The following is an 8,881-nucleotide window of genomic DNA, read 5'->3' on the forward strand; positions in this document are numbered from 1 at the left end:
CATCAATCAAGTTATTGGTGAAAACGAAAAATGTGTCTTTTATTTTCCAGAAACAACTAAATGGACTTTTTGGCCAACCCTATAGTAGGGAATCAGGAAGGAACAAAATTGGCGAGTTATCTGATTCTAGGGCACTTCCACTAAATCCATCCATTAAATACAATAGTAATGAGCACTATGAAGAGAATGAGATGGGGTAGTGATCGAGGTCAGGGCCAAGCTTAGCTGGAAAACCCTCCGCTGAGCGGGCTGCTGAGCTCAGAGGAGGAGAAGGGGCCACTGCGGGAAGTCAGGAGGAAGGGCGCTCCAGGCGGAGGGCCAGGCAGGTGCAAAGGCCTGAGATAGGGGGGTGTCTGGTGTCTTTGAGTGTGACTCTGACCTCGACCTTCTTTGCCGTGTGCCCTTGGGTAAGTCACCTCGCCTGTTGGTGCCTCAGTTTCCCCATCCATTGATGGGCAAGCAGTCTTGCTACATAGGCTTATTGTGACAATTAAATGTAGACATCATCTCAAAGCACACAGGACAGTGTCTAGCACGTCTGAAGCGCTTAGCCGACGCTGCTTGTCTTTATCCTAGGCCCTCTCTGGGAGGCAGGGGGTATTTTGAGTCCCACTTTCTAGAGGAACCAAATGATGCAGGTGGTTGCCCTAGGGCCCCACAGCTGGCCAGTAGCGCCACTGGGACATGACCCCTTGACCTCCGCTCAGGCTGCTTCAGATCCCACAGAGGGATCCCGGGGTCCATTTCAGATACCTCAGAGCCGGCTCTGTGGCTAAGCAAATGCTCAGAGGCCAGAGGTGCAGGCTCAGGGGACAGAGTAGGGCTTGTTTTTCTCACATTTCCTGCCCAGGGAGAGAAGAGGGAGAGGGTCCGTGTAGGTCCAGCCTGCTGAGCTCAGGGGCCTCGAAGGAGAGCCGGGCCACACCGCTCGAACAAATAAGCCTGATCCTCTGGGGAAAACCGTGCTCGTGGCCTCCATGGCCGCCGCTCCCGGGCCGTCCCTGGGTAAGGGCACCTCTGCCAGCCTTTCTAGGCTCTTTCTTGGAAAAATAACCTTATTCCTCCAAGAAACAGATGTTGTTTTCTCCTCTCCATCCCCCAGCCCCAAACAGAAAGCAGCCAGCGGTAAGGTTAGGAAATCAAACCCCAAGAGATTTGGTTTGGCAACCCAGATTCATTTCTTGTTTGGATAACCCAAGGCTGAAAATGCCAAGAATTTACGGGCAGCCTGGGGAGGTCGGGGAAGCTGGGAGTCCCAGGCCAGTAAAGGAGGGTCTCGGGCTGGGCCAGGACCCCACACCGCATTCCCGCTGAATATGATTTTGACCCATGTCCAGTCAGGCGAGGCCTAGCAACCGCCAGGCTGGGGGGCTGAGTTATTCTGAGGTTTGACGTCAGGGACCTGGAGCAAATTGCAGAGGCTGGTGGTAATGCCAGGTCGGAGGCCCCTGCCCAGCCCCGGAGCCCTCCCCCTTGGCTTTGGATGCACCAGCTGAGTAGCCTGGCTGGAGGGTGGGCTCTGGCCATCGGGCCAGTGTGTCCTCCTGTGTGGAGAGAGAATGTGGATACCTGGGGAGGGGGAGGTGGTGGTGAGGAACAGATCGCCTCGTGGTTAGAGGAGAACCCGAGAGAATGACAAGGAGGGACTTAGGGAGACACCCGCTAGACAGGAGAATCAGAGAGTGACAGAGACATATACGCAGAAACCAGAGGGCCACTGTGAGAGCCGCAGGAGAGACCTGCAAGAGGCAGGGAGACACAGAGATGAAAAGAGAGAGACAGAGACAGGCAGTGACGCAGGACCCTGGGCCAGCCGTTACCGGTACAAGCGAGAAGCCCACCATTTTGGGGTTTGGAGTCTGCCCTGCCCCTGGGGCCCCAGAGACTCAGCCTGGTGCTGTGAATGGGCCAGGAGCTGGGGGCTGTGCCTGGCCCTCGTGTTCCTCACTCTCCTCATCTGCAGGATGGGCCCCTTGGCGGGGGCGTGGGAGAGGGCTAAACATGGCGCCTCCTGGCCGGGAGAGCCAGGGTAGCAGGCGGAATGACAGGAATAAGAGCGTGCCTTTGCTGGGAGCAGGCTGCAGGCTGACGCTTCCCAGCTCTGCTGCTCTTGACCCCTCATCACATGCCTCACAGATGGGGCACTGAGTGAAGGGCCTGCACTGGGTTCCAGAGCTAGTCTGTGGTGACCCCAGGAGGCCACGTGACTACCCACTGTACCCAACAGCTCCGCTGCGGAAGCCTGCTCTCCTGCTAGCTCTCTCCCCCTCCCCCGCAGCGTTCCTGGCTGCTGCCAGGGAGCTGATGCGCGTGCAGACCACCAATTGTCCGGACATGAGTCACTGGGGCAGAGGCTTTCCAGAAGGAAGGAGGAGGAGGAGGAGAAGAAAGAGAGGTGGAAGGAAGGTGAGAACAGTAGAAGGAAGGAAAGGGAGAGGGGTTTAAGGAGGGGGAGCGAGAAACAGAGAGAGGGAGCAAGGGCAGGGCACCCCCCACTCCATGCACATCTGAGCGCAGGGCAGAAGGACAGCAGCCGGCTGCGTGCTGGGAGAAGAGTGGGTATCCGGGGACTGGGGAATGCTGATGTGGAAGGGAACATCCTCTGTCTCTCAGATCTGGCCTCCCCACCTCCCTGACACCGTCCCGTCAGGAGGAAGAACCAGGAGCATGGAGTGTGAGCCACAATTGGTTTTTGCTGCCGCATGTGTCTGGCAAGTCCCATCCCTTCCTTGGCCTCTGTTTGTTCACTTGTACAGGGGAGGAATTGTGGGCAGGGGCCCGGCAGGCGCAGGTCCCTGGGAGCTTGCCGCAGCGCCCCTGCGCCTACCAGATGAACAGCATGTTGCTGGGTCTGGGGGGCAGGTTATCTCCTGTCAGCCCTGGTCCTCCCTGATGGCCGTGGCGGTGATGATGGTGATGCTACTAAGTGAGGCTATTTGAAACTCACTTTTTTCCTTTTCTAGGATATTACAGCAAAAGACAAAAAGAGGTGTCGGAGTTTCAAAGACTCTGGACTGAGAGAATGTACAAGAGCCAGGGGAAGGTCGCAACCATCCCCTGACTGGGGAGGGAGCCCCAAGTGTCCCTGGGGAGGTAGTGCGCATTCCCGACTGGGGCCACAGAGAGGTGACCGTTCAGATACTACCGATTCCTGAGCCAGGGGGCGTGTGTCTCAGCCAGCAGGAGGGAGGACCCAGCAATGATAGGGCTCATGTTTGTATTTCCAGGCAAAGCACCTAATAGAAAGAGCCAACATTTACTGAGCATTTGTTACATGCCTAGCACCGGGCCAAGGACTTCATGTGCATCACCTTGTGGTGTCGCTCTCCTTTATAGGCGAGGAAACCGAGGCTCAGAGCCATAAAGCAACTTGCCCCAGTTCAGACAGCAAGGAAGAGGCAGAATGGGTCTTGAATCCCAACGGTTGGGCTCTAGAGATGGGCTCTCATCTTCCAGGTTCTGCTGCTACCGAACAAAGTGGCAGGACCCAGGGGAAAGTGACTGCCAGGCATGTCTAGGCCTATGGGTCCGCTCTTGTGGCAGGCTCCACAGGCACAGAGTGACTTGGCGGTGATCCAGACACCGAGGGGCCTGCGTGGAGTGGTCAGCCCCAGGGCCCCTTACCTCGGAGATGACAGAGCAAACACCTGCATGAACCCCACCAAAGACCGAGCATGGCTGGGGACTCCTCGAGAACACAAGCACGGACAAGTGACATTCCTAGCCCTGAGATTACCTGCCACCCTTGGACTGACTTGACTGAGCTTCCCCCACCCACTGGCATAGAGCTCAAAATAGAGATTATGGTGAATTAAATGAAAGCCCATCAACCTACTGTGTTCTTGCCCAGGCGGGCTACACAATGTCCTCATGTGGCCCAGCAGCAGGCTGACAGTGGCTTGTGACGATCTCACCAGTCTTCCCAGCCCCCCGTGACATATTGTCATTTTCTCCATTTTGTGGATGAGGAAACTGAGACTTGTTCATCTCTAGCCATGCAGCAAGCAAGTGCCGGGATCAGGAGGCGAACCCAGGTCTACCTGACTCCTCCATCAGAGGTCTTTGCCCCAGTGCACCCCCAGCCTGTGGGATCAGGTTAGGCGGATGGATGCCTGGTGAGAACACTCCACTGCGAGCTGAAGGGATGAGCTGGGTGACCTTCTGACCTGAAAGCCTTTGGTTTAGATCCATCCTTTGGCTCAGCCAGTGTTGCCCAAGCACCAGGCACCCAGCGGAGCCAAAGATGGATGAGAAGGTGAGACCTGGGGTGGAGAAGCCAGGTGGGAGGTGATGAGGCCTGAGCCAGGGCCGGAGCCAGGGCGGTGGCCGGGGAAACGGGATGCTGACGAGGTGGGCTGGAGCGGCAGGGTGGGTGGGGCCTGCTGCTGGGGTGGGGGTCTGGGTGGAGAACAGCCCCAGGGTGCAGAGGCCTGCTGGTTGGGTGGGGATACCTAAAACAGAGGGAGAGGTGGGCAGGGGAGGGGAGAGCTGAGTGTCAGGCAACTTTGGAGTCAGGACACTTGGGGCTCTCGGAGGGGAGATGGCTGGAGGAGGACGGGTCAGGATCATGGGTTTGGGACACAGGAACCCAGCAGATGCCCATTTGGTGTCGCGGTGGAGCAGGCTGGAGACAGTGCTGCAGGAGTGGCGGGCAGCCCCCAGAGCCGTGCCGCTGAGTGTGAGAGGAAACCAAGGGTTGAGACGAAATCCTGGGAAACACTGACATTTCAGAGGGGAGAAGCAGGAGCAACCCAAGACACTGGAGGGGCATCCGTGCATTCAGGAGGCAAGTTTTGAGCACCTATTATGAGCCAGGCACTGTCCTGGGAACCCAGCAGTGAACAAAACAGGCATGATCCCTGCCTTCTTGTAGCTTGCAGACCAAAAGAGAGGCTTTGAAGAACAGGTGGCAGTAAGTGCTAAAAGAGAAAACCGAAGCCAGGTGAAGGGATGGAAGGAGGGCGGCTATTTTAAACAGCGCGGACAGCGAGGGCCTTTCTGAGGAGGTGACCTGAGGGAGGTCAGGGGTGAGACGTGAGGCTGTCGAAGGGAGGGGTGTCCCAGGAAGTCAGGACTTTTCTTATTCTGAAGAGATGGGAGCCCTGGGAAGACTCTGAGCAGAGGAGGGACAGGATCTAACGGAGGACTGAATAGGACCGCTCTGCCCGCTGAGCACAGAAAACACCGTGGGGGCCAAGGTGGAGACACGGAGTCCAGGACGCTGGCCGTGACGACTGTCTAGGTAGGAGAGGCAGGTGGCTGTCCAGGGTGGGGCCAGGAGGTTGGGAGAGCGGTTGGAACAGCATGTTTTATTGGATGAGGATTTGCTGATGGAGACAGTTTCTGGAAGGATGGTGTTAGGTAGCACTAAATTTGTCAAGAGGCCAAATGCGATGAAGACTGACCTGTGGCTGCTGGATGTGGGAAGTGGGATGGTGGGGGGTGACCTTACGGGGAGGAGGAAATGGGAGGTGAGGAAGCAGAGCTAGAGCGTGTGGACTTCTGAGAGCTGTTGGCTGGGGAAGAGGCTTGTTTCCTCTCTTCCCTGCCCTTTTTCTCCTCCTTTTGAAACATGGAAGATACTTGGATGTGATTCAACACAAAGGGGAAGGACCAGCAGGAGGAAGAAGTGGATGGAGACACAGGAGGGGCGGTTGATTTGAGCAGCGTGAGGGGCTGCAGAGATGGGACTCGCAGCCTTGGGGGCGGCGGGGCGGGGAGTGGCCTCGGCCCCTGGAGGGACCCTTCCCTCTGAGCCAGAGAAAGGCCCTGGGGACTGGAGGTGAATCTGCAGGTGCGGGGCAGGCTGCTCAGGGTCGCCTCTCTCCCAGGCCCCTTTTTTTGTTGCAGTAGGAGGGCCATGGTCTGGCGAGAGGACGGGGTGGGCTCCAAGAGGGAGGCCTGAGGAGGGTGAGGTTTGGAATAATCCTGGTGGGACTGGAAACAGGTGCCAAAGAGACACACAGACTTCAGGGCGGTGTGGAGCCCCCAGAGAGTCAGCTCCAGAGTGTAAGACGAAGAGCTCCCTGGAGGGGGACCTGAGGGTGGGATGGGGGAGGCTGGAAGTGTTGCAGGGCAGGGGGTGGGAGGGCTGGGCGCAGAAGACTATGGGGAGATGGTGCGTGAGGGCTGAGGAGACAGATGGTCCGGGCAGGAATGCAAAGGGGTGTAAATTGCGTGTGTGCACAATGTGTATGCAAACGTGAGCATGAGGAAGCTTGGTTAGATAGGGGTCGTGCATCCTCTCCACCTTGAGGACGGACCAACCCAGGGTGTGCACAAGGCAATCCTTTGGAAAACAGGAGGAAACTACCAGAACTTCAATGTACATGATTTTATATGTCATCTTTTTTAAAAAAATTGATTCCAGGGAGAGGGGAAGGGAAAGAGTAAAAGATGGAGACAAACATTGATGTGAGAGAGAAACATCAATCGGTTGCCTCTTGTGTGTTCCTGGTCTGGGGACCGAACCTCCAACCCAGCCAGTGCTCTGACCGGGAATCGAACCTATGACTTCTCAGTTTGTGTGATGACGCCCAACCAACTGAGCCACGTTGTTCAGGGCCACGGGTCATCTTTTTAATGTTCATTTTCATTTGTGTCATACCTTATACATATTATCTTAACATATGTGCATGTACATAAATATTAAATAAATATGCATATATTAGGGAGCGGATGTTGCTGGTTGGGAATGTGATTTGAACAATTTGGGAACCACGGGGTAAGAAGGGACTGTTCGTTGGAGAGGCACCTTGGGGAACCTTCTTGCCTCCTCTGCTCTCACCTTTGTCTATAAGCTACTGTCTGCTGTTTAATGCATTCGAAAGCTCCAGGAATCCGTTTACTTCCCTCCACTACCTGCTATCCACCAGGCTGTCTCCTGGGCCTGGGGCCTGGGGCCTGTTCTCTCCCTTGGGAGCTCCTACTTAGGGGGCCGGCCAGACCCCTCTTCAACACTGCAGGGTGTCCTTCCTGCCCCATGCCCACCCCGGGGCCAAGCTTGCCTCGTTCAGCTCTGTACCTCGGTGCCTCCCCCAGGGCCTGGCACACAGTAGGTGCTCGGAGTGTTTGCTGAAAGAATGAGGACAGGAGATCTAAGAGTGGCCCCGGTCTTGGGCCACAACAGCAGTGGTGTCCTCAACTCCTTCATCTCTGCCACCCCACATCCAATTTATCAGCTGAGCCCAGTAGGTCCCCCTTCAGAATATACCAGAATCCAACCAAGGACACCTGCTCCACAGCCCTGTCCTGCTTCAGGCCTCCGTCACCTCTCGCCTGGCGGCTGCAGGAGCCTCCTCACTGGGCTTCAAACCCCCACCCCGTCCTCTCCAGTCTGTTCTGTTCAAACCAATTCAGGTGTGTGTCTCCCTGCCCGGAACCCTGCAATGGCTCTCGTGATTCTCGGAGCAAGAACTAACATCCTTCCAACATGGTCTGCCTCCTCCTCACCTTTGTCGCCCCTTTGTCTCCCTCCTTCCAGCCACACTGGCCATCCTGCCGTTCCCCAGCCACCGCCACTGTGTTCCCACCTCACAGCTTTCGCCCTTGCTGGTCCCTTTGCCGTAAAGGCCCTCCCTCCCCCGCCCTCATCAGAGAGCTGCATGGGCTGCTCCTTCACTTGAGTTGTTCTCAGGGTTCAAATGTCACCTCCTCTTGACTTATCTGACCTCAAATACCTACCCCTGGTCACTTGCTTGCCTTTTTTCCTCCTTCATTTTGCTTCACCATCTGACATAGTGGATTTTTACTGTTTATCTCTTTATGCCTCTTATGCCCACTAGTACAGAGGGGGTTGCACTGTCTTTTTGCTGTTGTGCCCCCAGCACCTAGGAAGGCCTGGCCATGGCAACTGTCAACCAGCTTTTATCGGGGGAATGAATGAATGACAGTTAGGGAGTCTAGTTCCCAGTTCTGTCCCTGCCCATCCTGGCTGTGTGGCCTTAGGCCTGTTGCTGGCCCTCTCTGGGCCTCCTTATCTCAGTCTGTACAATTCAGAGACAACGGTCCCATCAGCCTGGCCCTCTGAGCCCAGGGAAGACCCCTGAGGTGGACGTTCCAGCTGCCAGTCGCTGCCCACCACCCCTGCCTCTGCAGGCCCAGCCGTACCTTCTGCAGCCACTGTGTGTTGTTCTCCAGCACCTTCTCCAGGCGTTGCACCCGCTTGGTAGGCCAGTCCCCTAGGTTCAGTGCAGGGGCTGGCGAGTCCCTCTGGAGGCTGTTGGAGCCCCTGAAGGCCTCAGGCTCTGGAGGGCAGGGCTCGGGCTCAGGCAGCACGAAGGTGTAGCTGCACTGGCCATACTGGACTCGGTGTGCCCGGCGGCGCCCTCCGGCCTCCTTTCCCCTCCGCTGGGCTGTTGTCATGGTGGCCACAGTGAGGAGGAGGCCACCTAGCAGCATGGCTGGCTGGGAGAGCATCCAAAGATGTGGTGATGGTGATGGGTATCCGGTCAGAGCCCAAAGGGCCCTGCGCCGTGCCCAGGATGCGCCCGCTGAGGCCAACAGTGGATAGGTCTGCCCACGGAGCCGCTGCAGCTGCAAACCCCTGTTTGGCCAAGCTCCACCCAGACAGCTATTTATACTTGCTCCAAATGCCACAGCTGCTCAGCTCCTCCCACCGCCTCGTGCTCCCGTTCCAGGACTCTCCCTCACCTCTATTCTTCCCTCTTTCCCTTCCTTCCTCCTCACTTGCCTGCTTACCACCCTGTCTGTACACTGGCCTTGCTCTGCCTGGGGCCCTCAGAGCCCTTTTATTATGCAGTGGGGGCCTGGCCTCCCAGCCAGAGTGCAGGAAAGACAACAACACAGACACGTGCGCACACACTCACAGACCCGAGCACACGCAAACACCAAACCGCCAGCGCTGCCTGCTTCAGAAAAC

General features: G+C 56.9%; 1 protein-coding gene across 1 annotated transcript in view; it reads right to left on the reverse strand.

The window, feature by feature from the left end:
- The window catches only part of ANGPT4 (angiopoietin 4), a 30,473-nt gene extending 21,963 nt beyond the window's left edge, over window positions 1–8,510 (reverse strand). Inside the window, exon 1 of the mRNA XM_054573463.1 lies at window positions 8,110–8,510. Within this exon, the coding sequence (XP_054429438.1) occupies window positions 8,110–8,418 (309 nt within the window). The 5' untranslated portion in view covers window positions 8,419–8,510. The remainder of the gene's footprint in view (window positions 1–8,109) is intronic.
- Between the last annotated feature and the right edge of the window lie 371 nt (window positions 8,511–8,881).

The sequence above is a fragment of the Pteronotus mesoamericanus genome, unplaced genomic scaffold (assembly GCF_021234165.1).
Source record: "Pteronotus mesoamericanus isolate MK-2021 breed Mesoamerican mustached bat unplaced genomic scaffold, CSHL_Meso_final contig_25, whole genome shotgun sequence".
In the NCBI taxonomy this organism is placed as follows: Eukaryota; Metazoa; Chordata; class Mammalia; order Chiroptera; family Mormoopidae; genus Pteronotus; species Pteronotus mesoamericanus.